General features: G+C 33.9%; 1 protein-coding gene across 3 annotated transcripts in view; it reads right to left on the reverse strand.

The window, feature by feature from the left end:
- Nucleotides 1-7212: 7212 nt before the first annotated feature.
- THSD7A (thrombospondin type 1 domain containing 7A) overlaps nt 7213-21433 on the reverse strand; it is a 513627-nt gene continuing 499406 nt past the window's right edge. The window contains exons 24-28 of one of the 3 annotated variants that reach the window (XM_017956915.3): nt 19302-19397; nt 16409-16491; nt 15847-16057; nt 13345-13432; nt 7213-12653 (exon numbers count right to left, since the gene is read on the reverse strand). In XM_017956915.3, the coding sequence (XP_017812404.2) occupies nt 12569-12653; nt 13345-13432; nt 15847-16057; nt 16409-16491; nt 19302-19397 (563 nt within the window). In that variant the 3' untranslated portion in view covers nt 7213-12568. Of the gene's footprint in view, nt 12654-13344; nt 13433-15846; nt 16058-16408; nt 16492-19301; nt 19398-21433 lie in introns of those variants that run through there. The other 2 variants (XM_017956916.3, XM_017956917.3) reach the window with 2 other exon arrangements.

The following is a 21433-nucleotide window of genomic DNA, read 5'->3' on the forward strand; positions in this document are numbered from 1 at the left end:
AACTACTAGGTTTTCAATCAAGAGTACATTCTTGTATTTGCGACCCACCTTCAGTGGGCATTAGTATGTCTTTTAGTGTATCTAAGAGAAATGAACACATTACCACATTTTGTACCTTTATAGGTTTTATTCTCAGAAATAAATTCTTTGATGTATTCAACTAGAACTAAAAACACTGAGGCTATTACCCCATTTTTTTATACTTATAGGGCTTTCCCTCCAGTATGAATTCTTTCATATTTTCAAAAACAACTGGGAAAATCGCATACTATCCCATATTCCTTAAATTCATAGATTTCTCAAGTATGAGTTTTTTCATGTGTATGATTGAACATATATTTTCAACCAATATCTGTGATGTTGCAATGAAGTGCATAAAAGTTTATCATATTGAAAAATTTACTTAGGATTGCTAAAGTGGAATTACATGGTCAAAGGGCATTAACATTTTAAGATCGATATATATTGCTAAATTTCTTGTATGTCCATATCTTTTCCTTATTAACAAACTTGAATACTATAATTAAAAATATTTCTCAAAGTCTTTATTGCCTATGATTTCTAAGAGTATACCATTTTTTTCTTTTAACATTTACAGCATTTTTCCAAACATACCAAGAACGTTTTGATATATTTAGAAGAGATGCAGAGATGTTTCATTATGGTAATAGAAAGTTGGGGTGGTTCTGACTCTGGAATCTCAGTTTTCTCAGTCTAATCTGTCTTTTTTCCATGAAGTTTCTAACTGAAGCATCAACAATATTGCATAATATCTAAGGAGATGATGGAGAATGTTTCCCAGTTGAGCAACCCACTATTATTCTTAGGCAGAATTTTCTCATCCATGTAGGATTTGTTGTATAACTCTGTAATGAGCAAATCATGATCCCCCTTCAGGGACTTTGCACATAATGCTCACTGCCTGGGACCTCTGTTTCTCTCAATTGTCATATCCTTTACATTTCTTCTTAATGTGCCCAGATCAGGGGGACTTCTTCTTCCATGTTGTAGCACTTCTTAACATTTTTACCCTACTTAATTTTTCTCAATGGCATTTTCCCACCAACCAGTATATTGCAGTTCCTTGTTTCTTTATTGTCTCTTTCCCCTCATTGGACTGTACGCTCCATAAACACAAGTTTTGTCATTTTTCTTTTCAACTATATCTTCAAAGCCTAGGATGGTGTCTGGCATATAATAGATTCTCAATAATTATTACGGAATGAATGAATGGGTAGAGATGCATGCCACATGCCACTGCCTGTATTCAGTGAATACTTACACCATGTCTTCTCATTTGTTTGAGAGAAGTTGGTTTTCTCAGACTCTCAGCTTTAATTGTCTGCAATTCCCTCTATACTGTAGTATAAATATAGTTTGCCAGCAGTTATCACATTAGTGAAGCAATTGAGGAATGTTAGAACTAAGTCTTTTCATGTGGTAAATAACATTCTCATTACACCTGTCCTTGCATTGATCATTGATACTAGGTTTCCCGTATTTTTCAACTTCCTCCAACTATTCCTGGATGAAAGACAAAAGCTTCTGAAGTGTTTGTTGTTCTTATTTTTCACAGCCAAGTTCTAACAGGATGTTTTGGGAGATACATAGCAATAATCCAATTAGGCAAGCATTTGTTTCATTTTTTTTCCCCCAGAGGTCTTTGATGTACCTTTTCCCCCTACCTACTTATTAGCCTCAAAAATTGAATCTGGATATCTAATCAGAAAGACAATCAGTTCTCTGAACTTCCAAGTTTTCTAAGTCCACATGAGCTGCAAAAGTTTTGCTCATTATTTGTTAAGCACTGACCACTACAGACAGAAAAAGGACTTTATTTTTATTTTATTTTATTTTATTTTTAGCTGTTCCCACTAATGTTGCAGAAACATTTTTTTCAGTTTATTAAATTTAACTTCAGGCAATTGCTTAAATATAAGATAATTGCTTTTTGTTATTCCTTTGGCACATCCAAAGTACAGTTTCACATTAGCAACAATGAGCCAGAGGGTTAAAAAAATTAAAATTATTTTGGAAGATAGGGACTTAGGCAGAAAAAAAGGTCCATTCCAAAATGACAAATATTTAGCATCATTTTTACTTTTATTTATATAGAAGGACCCTCATTTATGATTGCTTTTTAAATTGGCCTTAAAATACATGATTAGGAGTAAACATTTTTGAGTTTTATACTACATCAAAGATCTTGACTCTCAACTTCCAATCAATATTTTGTATCAGGCTGGGTGCGGTCACTCATGCCTGTAATCCCAGCGCTTTGGGGGACCGAGATGGGTGGATGGCTTGAGCCCAGGAGTTCAAGACCAGTCTTGGCAACATAGCAAGACCCTGTCTCTTCCAATAACAACAACAAAAAATTAGCCAGGCATGGTGGCGTGTGTTTATAGTCCCAGTTACTTGGGAGGCTGAGGTAGGAGGATTGCTTGAGCCTAGGAAGTCAAGGCTGTAGTGAGCTTATTTTGCCATTGCACTGGGCACATGCGAGACCCTGCCTCAAAAAAAAAAAAAAAAAAAAGTTTGAAGCATTAAAACTAAACAGCTTGAGGGCCATTTCAAAAAGAAAACTAAGAAATATTTTTTGAATAAGTGCTGAGATTTTTTACTAATTTTACCAGTCCCCAATTCTGACAAATTAAAGACAGAAATAAGATCTTATAGACAAGATCTTGTGTTATGTGTTTAAACTTTTAATTCACAAAACACAGAGGACAGTATTTCTGTCTACTTATGTTGTTTCCATACTTTAGCAAATACCAACATGATACAACACATATCCTTGTATTATATTATTATGCATGTTTTATATTATATATCACTTCTGTATTTACACATGTGCACATGTACATATAATACACAAATCATTATCATCTGTCAATCTATTTCTAGACATTGGGGTCAGTTTTTAGAAGTGGAATTACTAGGTTAAAGGATATGTTTATTTATAATTAAAAATAGTATTACATTGCCCTTTATTGACTTGATTATCAATTAATACTACCTCAACTAGAAATAAAAAAGAATGATACTGTTTTCCTTATATACTTGATAAGATAGTGGATTGTCAAATTTCATTTTCCCCATCCATTGCGTCATTGTTTTAAATAACATTTCTTTAATTATAAATGCTCATGAGAATCTTTTTGGTAAGTTCAAAAGCTACTTATTATATTTTCTTCTTTGTTCTTTGGGCCCTCTTCCCATATCCTGACAGAACTTTCAATAGAGGTTTTTAGTCTTTTCTTGGTTTCCTTTTCCTAGCAAACTTCGTAAAATATGCAGGATCTGACTATTGTCAGTGGTAGGTATTGCTCTTAATACTTCCATACCAATGGACTGTGCCTACACTTGGTATTATCATTTAAGTAAGATAATGTACCAATTTATTGCTACATCTGCTTTCATTGTAAACCCATAATTACATTTAAATCTTTCTGGCTAGGAATTGTTTATTTTTGAAAGCCAATATGATGCCTATTCTGAAGAGAATTGTATCAAAGGCCTCTTTAGTTTTTTATCACTGAACAAATGTTGCCATAATGTTTTTGCAGCATGCATTTATATCATGATCACTACCAGACATAGCCTCAGTCTATCATTGTAGGAGACGTTTTAATTTGATTTTCCTATGGATTATTCCATATAGAGATTAGAATTCAAGAGCATACCAAAATTAATTTTAAGGGTCATTTATATAAGTCTCCAATTATAATCCTGTCCACTATACCTCCTTCTACAGCCAGGATACTTTTCTACTCGCCTTATTTTATAAACCATTTTTTCCCCCCATAGATAGCAAGGTAGTGTCATCAGAAGAAAAGGCCTATACCCTTTGGGAAACAAATCGTACAACATGATAAACATTAAAAATAACCCCCTGCCAGCAGACAAATATTGTAAACACGTGAACCTTTTATAAAGATAAATTGTGAAAGGGCACAGTTATACTTCAGCTGTCAGCATAGCCACTGGAGGGTCACTGGGGATGTGGTGTGACAGGATTCTCAGTAAACTCACTGTGTTTATAAAAGACTGGGACACAGGTCCACGCTATCCACTAAGACGCTGACTTTCCCTCTGTAGTACTTTCTGGCTGACTCTGATTTTGAAATTCTTTTTACCTCTCAAGGAAATCAAGACATTGTTTTTGACAAGAAATGGATTTTAAATGGTCTATTAAAGTATTTACATGGTTGCTGAATGTCCTCCTCTATTGTTTCAAAGCAAATTAAGGGAATTTGGAAGCACTTTGAATTGTTACTCTATTCTGTTTTTTCCGTTTTATTTTTGCTCTGAAGCACATAGTATATAATTTGATTATTACTAACATCATAAAATCATTTAATGTTATTTAAGACTGAATAGTATAATCAGACTGCTTTTATATCCTGGATCAAAGGCTTTTTAGGAATTTGAAATTGTCCTTTGCTTAATTTTCCAGTATTCCAAGCACTCTTGCCTACTCCCCCTGGAATAATTTCCCATTAATTTAATTCACTGAAATTACAATTGAGTGAAAACTACAATCGAATTATGTCTTTTACGGACCCTGTTTTCAATACAGTTTTATAAATTCCACAGCCCACATCTTACTGGAGTATCCTTAGGTATTTAATGTCACTCCTCTATGATACCAGTCTCAGTTACTGTTTTTCTTTCTTCAACTGCTCTGTTACTGTTCTGTTCTTGTTAGCATTGTGCATTCTAAGTGTTTAGAGTAATGTATATCTGGCTAGTGAAATCAATATAAGATATATTTATGAGAGTAGAGTACCGACAGCTTTAAGCTATGGATGAGTTAGTTGGTTTTTTAACCCTAGTGGCCACTTCATAATTAATCCGCTATTTATTATTATCTACTCTTTGGTCATAAACCTTGCACTTCACTAATTCTTTTGTTCATTTATTCACCCAAAAGGAAATCATAATTCTTACTGTGTGTTGGGTATTATTCCAGGCAAGAAACAAAATAAAGGCCTGGCCTCTCTCATTGTGTGGGAGAGAGAAAAAACAACAGGAAGATATGTAATATCAGGTTCCATGAAGAAAACAAAAGAAGGTCAGGAAAATAGAGAGTGGTGGGATAGTCAAGGAAGGCTTCTCAGAGGGGTGGCATTTGAGCAGAGACTTGCATGAAGTGGGGGAGCAGCCATGCCTATATCAAGGGGAAGTTCCTAGGTAGAGGTAGTAAAAATGTCAAAGCTCTGAGGAGAATGTGTAGTTTAACAGAAGGTTGGGCTCCAGCTTTATCACTTCCAGCCACACTGTGCTCAAGGGTGAGCATGAGTGGGAATGTGCATGCATAGGGGCTAGCTAGGATAGAGAGAGAATATCCAGCTTCACAACAGGCAGGGGGACAGTGAGGTGGCCACAGCCATGGTGGCGGAACCCCTGCCTGAGATGACCAAAAAAAAAAAAAAAAGATTGTGGGGAAATATAATCCCCAAATTTATTTTTCCTTCTTTACAGAAAAATTAAAATTTAGGGCCAGGTGCAGTGGGTCATGCCTCGCCAAGGTGGGCAGATTATGAGGTCAGGAGATGGAGACCATCCTGGCTAACACAGTGAAAACCCCTCGCTACTAAACGTACAAAATAATAGCCAGGTGTGGTGGCACACGCCTGCAGTCCTGGAGAGTGAAGTAGGAGAATCGCTTGAACCCGGGAGGCAGAGGTTGCAGTGAGCCAAGATTGTGCCACTGTACTCAAGCCTGGGCAACAGAATGAGACTCTGTCTCAAAAGATAATAAAATAAAAATTAGTTGATGGCCTAAAATTAACAACCATATTGGCATCATCATAATTGCCATTTGAAAATTATATGTAATAGAAGATCAAGTCCAAATAGCCAGACATATATGAAATGATGAAAAGCTGCTCAAATGTGCTACTAGTCAAGGAGATGAAAGCAATGAGAGGGATTGATGTTTTGATTAGCCTGGATTGGAACTTTGATAACTCTGATACTTTGATAACTCTTATTGTTATCAAAAAGCCATGGGATTTGTCTTAGGTGTTGCCAAAGACAGGATGAAGGACATTTTATAGTGTCAGAAAACATAATAGGAAAAAAAAAATGAAGCTGTTTCCTAATTGTATCTACTAAATTCACCCATTTCTCTCTCTCTCTCTCTCTCTCTCATATCTCATTCCCCACTATCATATTTATAATGTCATATGATCAAGGAGAAAAATATGAGAGGATACATATCAAATTGTTAAGTTAACTTGGCTGGGAGATGATATGGAAGAAAGTGAAAGGGGGAAAGGAAGTCACATAAAAGTACTGCAATATCAGAAAGCCTGACTACGTTTATGCATTTTTGTATGCGTACAATATCTTTTCAGAGTAACTGACACTGATGGGGGGTATAAATTGAAGTGTGTGTGTTATGGAATATATACAGACTTTAATGAAAGAATCACTAGGGACACAGAAGCAGCAAAAATAAAATGTAGACTAGTCATATTCATATTTGTGTTTGTAGGGCATAAATTGGAATTGCAAAATAAAAAACGAAGTTAGCTATTTGATTATGAAAGTCCAGATATCTAGAAAAAAATCTGTGTGATACTTTGAAAAATTTTTTCACCTAGTTTCACTTGTAATGAGTAATGCAGAAAATAAAAAGACTGGAAATTATCATTTTTCCATCAAGCATGTAGGCTAGCGACATGTTCTGAGTGGTTCACAGATTGAGGGCTTAGATGGTTCCCTACTTACTTATATTTTAGCAAATGGCTATTTCAGAAGATGTTTTAACTGCAAACTACCCCGGAAGTAACTTGTCTAAGTTGTGTGTCCCTTCCTGAATTTGTTAAGGCGTGAGCTTCTGCTTTGACTTTTAGGTCTGGTTTTTTGTAGGTAGACACAGGGACAAGAGACAGCGAGGGGTGTGCCTTATGACTGACTGGGTGGGAAGAGCTGTACTCTGTTGTAGAGTTTCCCCATCCTCTGCTGCTGCCATTTTTGAACTGACTGGAGACCAGGAGGTCTTTTGTCCATGATTCACCTGGTGGCCTCAGCCAACTTTCAAAGTAAAAGTTGCATTTCTTGAACTTTTCAAATTGGAGTTGTTATACGACCCAGGAAAGGGCAATACAGTAGGTAAAAGGATTTAGGTATTCACTGGAAAAAAACTTTAATCCATATTTAAGAAGCAATTGGTGCAAATCAAAACACGGATACACATGATTAGAATGAAAATGATTTCCGTATTTATGTTTGTCAGCAATATAGTTATTTACAAATAACCCATATGAAAATGTAAAAAAGCATATTACATCTTCACATGCCATCTGTATTGACTGAATAAAGCTTAGTGACATTATTTGCAAATCTGTAGTTAATTGTATATAGACATTTTGTGTGTTAAAAAGGAAATGTACATAATGTAAAATAAATTACATTACACAATTTACAAAGTAATATTAACAAAAATTCTTAGACAGCTGCCTCCTTATTTAAACAAAATAAATATTCAGGTAGTTAACATAAAATACACATTCAGGGAATAATAATTTATAGAAAGACATTGCAAATTTAATAAAGTTATATTTTACAATGATAGATACTGATCTCTTCAAATCTCTGTGATAGAAATGGAGAAAAAAGTACCAGAAAAGGAATCTAAATGTTTACTTTCTAAAAATAAACACAAACAGATTTCTGAAAAATAGTTGGGAAAAGTTTACTGAGGGTAAAAGTAGGTAATCTAGAAACTATGGCTTAAAAACAGAATAAATCTACAAAACACAAGACTGACAATTATATTCTAAATAATATAGAGATTTTTGATCACTGAAAACATGACTCACACAAACTAAATCTCTTCATATACTGCCCACTTTTAAGATCTGACTTGGTAGAAACATACAAAAAAATGCAAAATTAACTGGTTAGCATTAGTTTTATTCATTTAATAATGTAGACATAACCATTTTTCAGTGTCCCTGCTAGATATAAGATTATCATAACACACTGCAAACCATCCTTTTTATAAAAGGATAACTACTTGCTTGGCTCACACACCAGTTTCTGATACCTGAAATTCTGTCCTGCAGCCAGGACCGCCTGAGGGCAGGACCAGGGGAGACTCTTATTCCCAAAACAGGCAGATGTAGTTCTCACAACTAAACTAGTCCCAGGAAAGATCACATTCCGACAAGATTCCTCACAGATTTGCTCAAGGACGACTGTTCTTTCAACACCCTCAATTTTTGAGCGGAAACAGAAGAACCCACACTTGAATTTGGTAATATTTTCATAAACAGGAGATCCCAGATCATTTGGGAATTGTGCTTCTCATGTACTGTTCAGACCCACGTCAGCTTTAGAACAGGCTCTCCCTTCTGTATGGTACTGAAAAGCACGGGCCTTCCTCACTGTCTTGTGGTGTGGAATGTGAACAAAGACTCGAGATGGAGACAGGAGGATATGGGATGATCTAAAGCAAGTGTAGGCATGGACATTTTTATAGAAAAGGGTTTTTTTTTTTCCCTACATGCCTTCCACATTTTTCCTTTTCCCTTTATTCATTTCTTTGACCAGTGGATTTGGTGTAAGTCAGGATGTTCACACTCTGCGTGAGTGACACTTAGATTCTAATAGGGAAGGACATATAGGAATTCTCTCTCTTTTTTTTAATTAAAAAATTGGGCATGTTTAGTGGGAAGTAGGTAAGAATAGCTGTTGAGAGTAGAAAGAGACCAAGCAAAGAAAATAATCAGAAAGAACCAAATATACAGGTTGTTGGGGGAGGTAAATAAATGTGTGAGAGGTCTATTCAATTCCTGTGAGAAGGAAGACATGAATGTATCTTGAAATGCCCAGGAACTTAACAGGGGTCTGATTAAGTTACAGTGACCACTGCCACCTACCTGAGGGTGGGGCAGGGAAAAATCAAACTCCTAATACCATGGCCTAAAGACATGTATATTACATAGGGGAAAATACTAACCCCCTCTAAAAACAAACCTAGAGTAAAAGTCAACAGGTTTCAGTGTTATCTTCACTCATTAGGCATTTTTCCCTTCTTTTGGATGTCTTAAGTACCTATGTATACAAAAGCTGTTACTAACTTTTGTTTTTTATAGTGCCTAGCAGACTCTTACGTGTCAATAAATATTTGCCTTGTTAGAAGTAATTTGTGCTTTGTTATAAGTAATTAAAACATGCTTTTATGCACTCTTTTTTAATTCACTTAAGCTACACTGTAGTGTCCTCAAAAAAGCCTTTGAATAAGATTACAGTCCATATATTGGATTAGGTATTGATGAATAAGCAAATCAGCCCCTTTCAAAAGAGATCAGTTAGTTCTATTCTACATGGTTTCTAGTGAAATAGTCCGGCAAACTCATATACTACTGTGTCAAACTTTCTCTGCTCTTTTTTAAAAAAACCAAACAGACCTTCATTCTAGGGAACAGCAGTTCTACATCTTTTTGGCCTCACAGACCACTTCGGTAAGGTTGAAAGTGTCAATAGAGAAATTACTACTATATTCCCCTCCCAAATTTTTAGAAGGAACAGGAAAAATAAGGTTTTGATGAAATTCCAATAAAATATTTAACTCATTGTCTCATGCCAGAAACAAAAATAAGGCCATTTTCATGTTATAAACATGAATATAGTAACCTTCCATTTGTCCAAAATAGCCAGATTGCTACATTCTCCTCTTTCCACCTTTCTAACAAGAGGTTATCCAGTATTTATTTATCCTAACAGTGATCTTCCAATATGTTCTCTATTAGGTCAAGTTGAACCTAATTTCCCCTCTCTCATATAATTTTGTGTGTATATGTGTGTATGTGTATATATATATATACACATACACACATATATATACACATATACACACATATGCTGTAAAATCTAATCAATTTATGAATAAAATGTCTTGTATTTTTCATAACATTCTATAATTTTGATTTTCTAATTCTTATAGGTAGGATGATACTAATCTTTTCTGAATTAGTGACACTTTACAATATCTTCAGTATAGCTTTAGTAGGTATTCTATCCCACATTTAAAAATTATTAGGTGTTGCAACATTTTATAAGAGGGTTAGCTGAATTTTTCAAGTAACCATAATAGATTCTCTCTTAACCATTTTGGACAAATGGATTTTATTTTATTCAAAGAGATCAACTTTAGGATTATTTGGAAGACCCCTGAGTATATACATAGACAATCACAGTTTTAGAGTAACAATATTATTTTTTCTTCCTCTTTAATAAAACAGATAAAATGGATTTTGTTTTTATGGTTTTAAATCCTTGATTTAAAGTAAAATTTTCATCTTCCTACCTGTTCTTTTTGAAATGATTTACATTTCCTAATATAGTGAATATTGAATAAGGAATTAGTGCTTACTGCATTTAGTTCTTATTGAAATACATACAAATATTTTCATTTTGGGGACAACGACATCCTAACCTGATGTCTTTTGTAATCTTTGCAAACACTCTAATGAACAGCAGAGGGAGTTCATACTCCAGTATGAGGGTAAAATACCTTCTAATCCAAAACACTTTTACAGGAACACAGCTGTTTAAGATAAAATAGAATGTTATACTATTTTTCAAAGAACCTGAAAAGCTAGTGTCCTCCTCTCTCACAAAGGTTGTTGTAATAATGTTGCCTGAAAATGGTATTGCTTTTTAATGGCACCTTTTGAGTTTTCCTTTCATTTGCAAGAAGTCTGCTGAGTTAAATATTGTTCCACTGTGCCATTCCCAGGGCTACATCTGTAGAAAATATAGCTACTTTTGGTACAGTGGGAAATGTAATGACTGTAAAGTCTCACCTTTGAACATTGAACAGTCAGTGGGTAACTGAATGAAAACGAAAGATGACACTATGGAGAGTTAGCATTAAAAAACATCCAGACCAGGGGTCAGCAAAATATGACCTGCCAAGGTGTCCTACTCGCTGTTTCTGTAAGGAAAGTTATATGGGAAAGCAGTTATGTTCATTCTTTTATTTACTAAGATCGCATTAGCAGAATGGCAAAGTTGAGAAGTTGCAACGTAGACCTTTTGGAAAATATTTTCTGTATAGTCCTTTACAGAAAAAGTTTGCCACTCTTGGTCTAGATATGTAATGAAGTCTTGGGCAAGATATTTATTTCTCTTTTAAAATTTTAGTTTTGAAATCATGCATGGAAGAGATTGCTTCAAATTTTGCCAGTGAGAAAGGCAAAAGACTATGGATCTTGAAATACTGCCTGCAACACAGACATTCAAGCTGAAACTAGGAAATCAAATTAGAGAGAAGGAAAAATCAACATATAATTTTGATTTCCTTTAGTTACAAAAGTCATTGATACATTATTTTCTCCATCTGCTCAAAATTAAAAAGACAACCAGTTCCTTTTTTTCTTTTTTCTTTTCTTAACAAAGATAACAAATATAAAAATCTAGTCATAAACAGCCTTCAAAGACCAATTACAAACCAACTAGAGGAATCCACCTTTTAGAGGGTTAAGGGGTTAGGGACTTCAACACTTAAATTACCGCCATGTTGTCAGTTTCACAATGGCTGCAGTGATGAGGAAGTGTGTGTACAGCAGGTGTAATAGCTGATTTCATCTTGCTACCATCCAAACTGAACTTTTCTCTCTTCAGGATACAAGAACTTGCAAATGTCTTCATGACACTCTTGGCACAGATGTCTTCATCCCATATGAAAAGAGGCAGTTTCTATGGCAATACTGGTTAAGCGCCTATCATGCTGCACTAATATAGTGCAAAAATGTGCCTTCCATATAGCAAAAAAGATGCAGGCAACCAGTTTGAAAACCAGGGAAAGTAGAAATGTATTAACACAAGTAAATTAGTTTTCCAGACAATTACCACTATAAAATACTGAACTTGAGGACTCTTCCTTCTAAGACACTAGTACTTGTCCAGCATTCTTACTTTGGAGAGAGACAAGAATGAAGTCTTAAAAAAGAGGCTCCGTCTCTAAAATGCAGGTCAATAAAATCTACCATTGACCACCAAGATGCTGAATTTATTCAATGGATTTTCTGCTTAGCTTAGAGCTTATATGTTATGCATTGTTAAAATTGCTTATTAGCAAGTACATAATCTGACATAATGTGTATCATTCAACTGAGTACACATGTTAATTTGACTATAGTATTGTGGAGATCTTGGTAGAAACTCTTCATGCTAGGAAGTTTTATGGATTAACACTGCAGACAATCTTGTATCAGGCATCCTAACTGGCCAATTCCACCATTATTTTTTAGAGATGAAAGTGGTTTTTCAGTTGGTAGACTTCAGAAAAGATGACATAAAACTTTCAGAATGCGGCATGTATTCAGCTAAATCTCCTATAATTCTCATGGTTGATGGTCTCTATGTAAGTGGTACTGTCTGGAATATCTCCAGTGGCAGTATGATTTTCACTCTTGTCTTTATGATGCCCTTTTTAAAAATTAAAATATATTTTAATCCACACAGTTTGGATACATTTGTTGTGACCTCTGGACATCTATGAAGTCAGAAATCCAAGACTGGTTGTTGCCAGAAAAGTTATATGTTACATGTCAGCATCTCCATCATAGGCTAAGGTTAAAGGTTTCAGTCGGTTGTTTTGCCTTCTTTGGGGTTTCTTTGGCTTTTTGCTGTAAAACAATTCATTAAAATTAGGAGAAAGAAAATCAGTTTCTAATTGTAAATTTGATTGCTTTAAGCAAAAAAAAGTAAAAACAAATTGATAAACCAAAATTGCCTCATTGCCTGCATTGCCTAAAGTTAACCTTAGAATTTGATTTTCTGATCTCCTTGAATTTCAGTTTTTGCTTTGAATAAACTCTAAGTAAGCTTCAAATGTTTTACTATCCTACAAAAGATAAATTATCCAAGTGGGATTCTTTTAGTATTGACAACAGAAATAATATCATAGTGGGGTCATTTTCATTTGGTCAGAAACCTTTATAAATAATGCATAATTTATAAATAATGCATGTTTTAAAAGATAGTTGAATAAGATTAGGTATTACTGTAATATCTTCCTCCATTAGTAATTCAATATAAAAATCCACAGTTTGCCATAATCAGTACAAAGCAATATTCTCTTGAAAGTATGCAAGAGAACACACTCGAGAAGATGACCCACAGCAAGTTCTTGCTCATCTTTAGAAATGAAATGGTTCAGATTTGGTAGCTTTTAGCCCATCTAGGACTAAAGCCATGTTTATTTAGAAATTCATGTGAACACCAGATAGATGTAGAGAACTTATTTGAGACATTAGTTTGCTGTTTCTGTGTTACGATTAAGTATCTCTTTGGATTTTTAATTATTTAAACACTCACCAAGCTAGATAAATCATGGAGACAATAAAGATGAGTAACACAAATGCCCCAGCTGCTACACCGTAAACCCAGGTCTTTAGTCTCCCATCTAAGAAGAAGAGATATTAGTTATTAATTTACATTAATCTGGTATACATGAGGCAGTCTTTAACGATGACCAATGATCAGTCACACATGACCAATTTCTTTCAAAACCCAAAAAGAATTATTGCTTCAGCACAGTTAATGATTAATGCAAAGCTGCTGTTATGGGTTAGATACTGCTTCATTAAAGAGAAATTATCAAGGAAAATTGAATTGAAAAGTTATAAATGTTTGACTTCAGATTTCAAGTTTCTTTGTCAAAACTTCAGCTGCCTTTCATCTCAATTTTACTTCAAACTCAATACATGTGTAATGCTATATAAACATTTTCTTCTGATTTTCAATCTATTTTGAGAATTGCAATGATAAGATGAAAAATACAATTTTAAGAAAGTTTCTACAACCTCGAGTTAATGCAGATAGGTATTTAAACAAAAATTTTGTCATTTTTATTCCAGGTAAAATGAAAGTGAATATATTTAACATCTTATGGAATTAATAATCTTTTATCTAGTCTGCACTTACAATGTGTTTTAAAATTGGCTGACAATGTCATTTACAAAAACAACTAGTTTGGTTAACATATAAAAGGATCTATAAATTGTTTTCTACCTTTTCTATTATATGGAATCAGACATAACAGGAACTTTTATAATTTGGGTTTCTGGTCTCATCTGCTTTGAACTCCTCAATTTTATGCTCTGAATAAACTTCAAGCACAAGATGTTATTAATGACATTGGCTGATTTAATTTGACCTCATATCAACATATATTTTCTATTGCAATTAAATATTTGATCTTAGTGTTAAATTATAGATTGGGCAAAACTGACCTTACGTAGACTCTGGTTTATTCAATATTTGAAAGGCATCAAATGCAAATTGGTACTGTGGAATTTTTTCGCCTGGAGTTAGATCAAATTAGAAGTTCATTTGCTGGGAATAAACTCAATAAATATTCTAAATATCATTTCTTTCTAATCCTAAAAATTTTTTTTTTTTAATTTGAGTTCAGTTTAGAATCAAAAGAACCATTCCACGGTTGAGGTTCTCTACATTGAGAGTTTCTTCAACAAATTTTTTTGGGTTTTTCAAAATCAAAGAATATCTAAGTTTTCAGAACATGTACCTTCTAAATATATTAAAATGTTCACTTTGGGGAAACTATATATAAAATTTAAAATAATGACAATAACAATCTTTTGGGAAAAAAAAAAAAGGACTGGTTTTGATCTGAGGAGATCTGCTTCAATTCTTAGTAAAGGTCAAAATTGCTACTGGTTGTCTGCTAGTCCATTGTCTTGAACACTAAGGGAAGAGTTTCCCATGCTTACACAGATGAGTCAGCTTTGCACAATAAATTGTACTATCAGCCAAATAAGCCAATTAAAGCAGGAATCATGTGATTAAAAGCAAATCTCCCAAACATTTAAAATATCTTAAAAATCCAACATTTATTCTCCAATAAGGTAAAGTATTCAGACTTAATGCACAGAAATGGAGATGTGCTAGCTATGCAGATTCCTTCCATCTTTTCTCATGTTTCTAATGGCATTTTAAAGTAGACTATGCCTGGCTCTGACTGGAGATTTCCTTTGCTTCATGGACTAGTAGTTCCTCCAGGGTATGAGAAAAAGTGGCATGATATTATTAGCTGCTTTATAAACCATGTAGCACATTTTCAAGCACCAGGTTAGTTCTAGGGATGAGCATATGATTAAATCCAACTGAGGGAAAGTGTGTAGAGTAGAGAATAGCATATCATGAGGTCTTCAAGCATTTTCCTGCATTGGCTTTGCATTTATTACCAGATACATTAAGAGCTGTCTGTGAATGTGAAAAAATATTTGAATCATCCCATCCAGAAGGGAAGGCTCCACTGTTGCCCCTGTGTATCTGGCACTAGTACAGATCTGAGTATTTGAGTATGCTGATTTTTAGGGCTGATACAAACTGGTCCATCTACCACGTGCCCCCTGGCACAGAACTGCATTCCTGATGTTTTTATTTATGGGTCAAACTATTACTGTTCCTATGATCAAATTAAAAATTCTGGAATGCCTTTATAGTCTCCTTTATCCTAGTTCTGAATGACAACACATTTTTTAAAAATTCATGTTTCCATCTTTTTCAATTTGAAATTAATTATACTTGTAATTTTTGGACTGGAATTGAAATGAATCATATTGATCCAAAATTTTTTCTCAGAAGTAATTTCATTTCTCTGAACTTCAAACATGAGTTATTTTCCTTAATGATAGTAAAAAATTTAAGAATAGATGGCACTATCAGAATAAATGCATGTAGATAAAATAATCAATAGCTCATATAAAAATGCTTGCTCACTTTTTAATTCTTTGGCATTGCCTAAATGTATAACTAAAGGTTTCTACTTCAACACTAGTCTAGTTAGTTCACCTGGCCCAAATGGCTGCAGAAACCAGGTCCTTCCCCGTCCTGCTGGGTTACTGGAGGGTTGGGTTGGATGTACAGCCCGACTGGTTTTCACATCTCCTCTTTTGTCCTCCACGGTGGGTATTACCACCACGGGGATAAGTGTGCATTGCTCAAGGGTGCTGTTAGAAGACATGACTTCAGTGTACCCTTCTTCACAATGGCATGTTTTTGTCTGCAGGAGAACAAGAAGATTTACACTAGCCATGCAAGGAATCTTTGAAAGTCTAACAGACCGGACTTGAAGAGAAGGCTTTAAAACAAGGTTTGTTTTGGGAATTACTATATGTAATTCCTGTGATATTTTTAACTACATAGAAACATACTTTTGGCATTATATATAAATGTATTCTAAAGGTGAAAGCAAGTGAATTCAGGACTTTTTAGATTGATAAAAGGAGATGTCTAAAATGGGATTTTTATGCCTCAAGACATGCTTTCTTTGGAGGGAGATGAAACTGCACAAGAGACAGTGGGGTGACAAATGATGGAGCTGGCTTGTCTGCCCTGACGAATTTACACATACCTCGCTACAGTACGAGTGGGGTTGACTACACGGTGGGTTACAAGACCTGTCGGCATCAGGCTGGCTCATCACCAAGCAGCCCCCTGCAGAACAGAAAATCATGTTTTGACAAATAATATGTCTTGTTATGATGAAAATACACTGTTGTTAGTGACTTGTCTTTGAATCCTGAACTACCTTGGGAATTCCAGGAATTTTTCTGTCAGTGGTTGACTGTGAAATATTTGGTTAACCTTAACCACCTTATTTAGTGATTCCAGCCCCTTCTTACCCAGGGGAGCTAGCTCAGTGCCTGGTACTCAGCAGGTGTTCAACAAGCGTTTGTTGAAATAATTATTTTATAGCTGCTATTTTGAAAATACTAATTGCACACAACCTTTTTCTGCCAGGAGCACATGAAGCCAAGTCCAGCAACTGAAAAGCTGATTTCATTTCCTTTTCAAGTAAAACGATAGTTTTCATGTCTTTAGAAATAACTCTTTAGCTAAATAAATGTTTTCTTTAAATAATGCATATTTCTTTTTTAGAAAAATCACAATTTCTGCTAATTCAGGGTGTTTTTTGGATATAGTGAAGAAAACAAATGTATCTACTAAATCATTTATTTTGCACTATGGTTTTGACTTGATATTACAGCTGTTTATCTCTCTCTTGTTTATTTTCAAGTGTAGTACCAACTGTGCCTAAGTTGTTTCAAGTGAGGTTTTAAACGGAAATAGATATAAAAAACATTGGTGACATGAAGGAGACTCATATTTTCAAACTATACTTGTTCAGTTTAACATAATATTAGCAAAATAAAATTTTTTCTTTGTTTATGGCACTGATGATTCTCTGGAATTTAATCTCAGGTGCCTATTGCCAATTCTTTGTGTTTCTCTCTGTTGCAATCACAAAATACAGAAAAATTGTCACAGAAAAGCAGTTAGTCATTGCAAGGCAACTGCAGTTAATTGGCCACATTGAAGTTGTTATCATTAAACACACACACACAAAGCAATATTTTGAGTTTCTTATAAGGACAATTCATAAATTAAAGCAATTGATCAAGATAGGTAATATACTTTACATGCTTGTCTATTTGTCATAATCTCATCTCTCCTAAAAGATGAAAGAATGCATATAGAGTTTAACACACATCATTTACACATTGGCCTTTTGGTACTGAATAGCATTAGAAATAATCCATTGGACACTTTGCTGAACTGAAAAGAAATTAAAAGTAATGATTTTATAGGTAAGTCGTTTAAAATTTGACTTACCTTTGCGTTGGGGGAATAGCCCCAATTGCAGTGGAAAAAGAGTTTTTAATATATGGAAGAAAAGTCAGGTAAATATTATTTGCATCAAAAAATGGCAAACCTATAGGATCATCTAGAGAAGCTGTTAGAATGGAGACATTTATTTCCAATCTCTGAGCTGAATGGATGACTTCTGTAACAACAACTCATTCAGAAAGCCTGTCTATCCCTGTCCAGGACTCTTCTCACTCCATACCTCTTAGAGTGGGGTAGATGGAGGTGCTTCTTCCAAAAAATAATACAGTGAGAGAGCAAAGGGTTTCTACTAGATGTCTTTTCTTTGTTATATATGTGACCACAGGGAGTTATTAAGGATTTCTTGAGAGAGCTTTCTCATGTATATAAAATCATATCTTCAAAAGAAAAAAAATTGACATCCTGATCCAGCTCCCATACAGAGGAAATAAATAATTGGGTTTCAATAAATCCAGGTAATTTAAAATTCAATATAAAGATGGATAGTTTTCAAAAATCATATTGATCCTGTTTCTTACTGTATATATTAAAGTGAAATTTATAAATGAGCATTACTCAGAGGCATCCAAATGTACACTGTATTTTTCCCCCATAGCAGGGTCAAAACACAGCAGCAAGTCAGCCTGAGCAGTTAACTGTCAAGACTCCTGCTGTTGCTATGCAATGGCAATTCCTGTAAGTTATATTTATAAAAAGAAATTGTTTATGGAAAGGCTTAGATTTCTGGGTCCATGTGCCTGAAATTAAGGTTCTGGTTCTGACTTGCATTTCTTTCTAGGAAATTTGCTTGGTTGTTCACTACCTATCTTGAGCCAAAGTCTTTTCCTCCTTCAAGGGGTCCTTGGGATCCCTCATGCTTGCTTACAGGCTTCAGATAGGCTTTTAGTAATTGCACACTAGAGTAGTTCTTTGGAGGCATATATTGGTCGAAGTACAATCAAAAAAATTTCTTCCTTTGGATTTCTTGATATATAATAATTTGGGGATGCGGCACAGTAGATGAGCTGCTCAGATGGTCTGGGTTTGAAATTTACCAGTAGGTCTTCTCTATTAATTAGTTTAAAAATCTCTAAATCATAGACATCTGAATTTAAGCAAGATATTTTAGATTTGTATCATACTCTACCAGTAGGTCTCCTCTATTAATTAGTTTAGAAATCTCTAAATCATAGACATCTGAATTTAAGCAAGATATTTGGATTTGTATCATACTCCCTTGGTGGTGTTTTTGGTCTGTGTTTATATGCCTTCAAGGCACACAAGCAGAAAGTCAAAAAACTGATCATTTTTAAACATATAGTAAATTATTCATGTATAACATTTCTAGAAAAGGTCTGAAAATTATTTATAACAATTATTTATTAGAATTACATAGTATTTTAATTAAATACGTTTCAGCAGCAATACCTAAAAAGGCTAGGTGAGAGATAATTTGAACCATTATAAAATAATTTGTCATTGGTCAGCAGGTGGGTATATACAGCTTAGGCATCCTGAATCCCAAACAGGCTTTGAATACTGAAAGAGTAACTTTGTTTCCTTAACTATTTTCTTCAACCAATCACAAGTGTGTTACAGGAAGATTTTCAAAGAACAAAGAGAAACTGGAGGTTTACCTGTTACATTTATACCATCTGACCTTTGACACCACACTGTTCGGGAAGAGCCCTTCCAAGCACTGGCCATCCATTTATATTCATAGCAGTGTCCATCTGCAGGGAAATAACAAACATTAGCAAAAACATTCTGTTACCCAGAAGGATAATCATGGGGATAGAGTATTAATAACATATTTATGAACAACTGAAAAATAATAAGCCCATCTCTGATGATTCAAATGTCCATTTATTGTCCTGAAGTTGCCATGCATATGTTTTAAAATTGCAGCTATATACCTCAATCCCAACTAATTTTCCATGTCTGCTGTCCACACTACCTGGTGGGAACCTAGGTTTTTAATTTAATTTTTAAAAAGTGTTGTAAATATACAGCCAGGTATAGAGAATAACTATATATATCTATCTATATAGTTAGATATATATAGATATCTATCTATAGTTATATATAACTATATACAGTTATATATATATATAATTGCATGATGGAAGATATATATATAGTTATATATGTATACAGTTATATAGTTATATATGTATAGTTATATATATAATTATATATATCTTCCATCATGTAATTTGTATAGTTATATATATAACTATATATATATCTTCCATAATGCATAACTGTATACAGTTATATATATAGTTATATATATATCTTCCATCATGCAATTTTGTCAAATTTTATCCATATTTGCTTCAGTTTTCATTAGCTTGTTGATGAATAAAACATGAGATATAACTGTATTCTTCTCTGTTCTGATCACCCTCCTTGTCTGTCCATCTAGACATACTATTCTGAAGATGTATGACTTTCTTTGCCATGCTTTTAATTTTTTCACTATACACACACACATAATTACTATATACAGAAATGATATATAGGATTACTTTCATGCAGTCATAAATTTTAAAAATGTATCCTATTCTGTGTAGCATTCTGAAACTTAGTCAATGTTACAGGTGAAATATTTCTAAGTGATTTAAAAAAATGTAGTTACAGTCACTTTATTTTAACCGCTACATAGAATTCCATTGTACTAAATCACACAGTTTATTTAGCTATTTTTCTATTAGGTTATTTTTAGTTTTGTTATTCAAACAATGCCCTGAAGGTCAATCTTGTGCAAATGACCTGGTGCTTCTTTAAGTTACATATCTAGAAGGGAAATTTCTTGGTATAATTGTACGGATAGCTGAAACTTTATTAAATATTATTCATTTTTTTCCTGCAAAAGGTGACAATTTACAAATCCACCAGCAGTACATAAAGATTGTCATTGTTCTAAACACTCATGAAAATTTATAATTGCCAGATTTTAATTTTTTCTGGTTAGTCTTTTGGGTATGGAAAGTTACCTTGTCATTTTAAATTAAAGTTCCTAGATTACTAAAGTTATTGAACAGTAACAAAAATGTTTTGGGACATTTGGATTTCCTGTTATGAAAGCTGCTTATTTAAACCTTTGGCCTTCCCCCTCCCCCACTACTGACATTTATGTTTTTTCTCATTGAATTGTGGAAATTCTTCATTCTGGAACAGTGATTCTTAAAGTGCGGTTCAGAGACCCTGGGAGACATTGACATTCTTTCAGAGTGTGAGTGAGGATTTCCCCTTTGCAACTACAATCTGTGTAAGGTTGGATTTTCTTTATATACGTAAACTAAGACTGCAATAACTTGAATGCAGAAGCAAATAAGATAATCCGGCTGTCTTCCTTAAGTTAGACTTTACAGAGATTTGCAAAAATCCAAACAAGACCACTCTTGTCATTAAAGTTATTTTCCATTTGTTATGGTGAACTTATTTTGCAGGAAATTTGTTATTTATAGTAACATACAATTTTGTTTTTTGATTTTAAATAAATATTATAAGTTTTCTATTTTTAAAATTATACATCTCAGAAAAGTTCTTTCAGGTCCTCAACAATTTTTAGACTATTAACTTGTTTTGGATCACAAACTTTTAGATTTGCTATTCTATACATGAATCCTTTGAAATTAATTCACTTCATAAGTATATTTTTCAAGTTTGTGGTTTGTCCTGTAACCTTGTTATGATCTATAAACAAAGTTTATAGATCTACTGTGTAGAAGTTTTAAATTTTAATTTAAAGACATTTAAAATC

Source organism: Papio anubis, chromosome 4 (assembly GCF_008728515.1).
Source record: "Papio anubis isolate 15944 chromosome 4, Panubis1.0, whole genome shotgun sequence".
Taxonomy (NCBI): domain Eukaryota; kingdom Metazoa; phylum Chordata; class Mammalia; order Primates; family Cercopithecidae; genus Papio; species Papio anubis.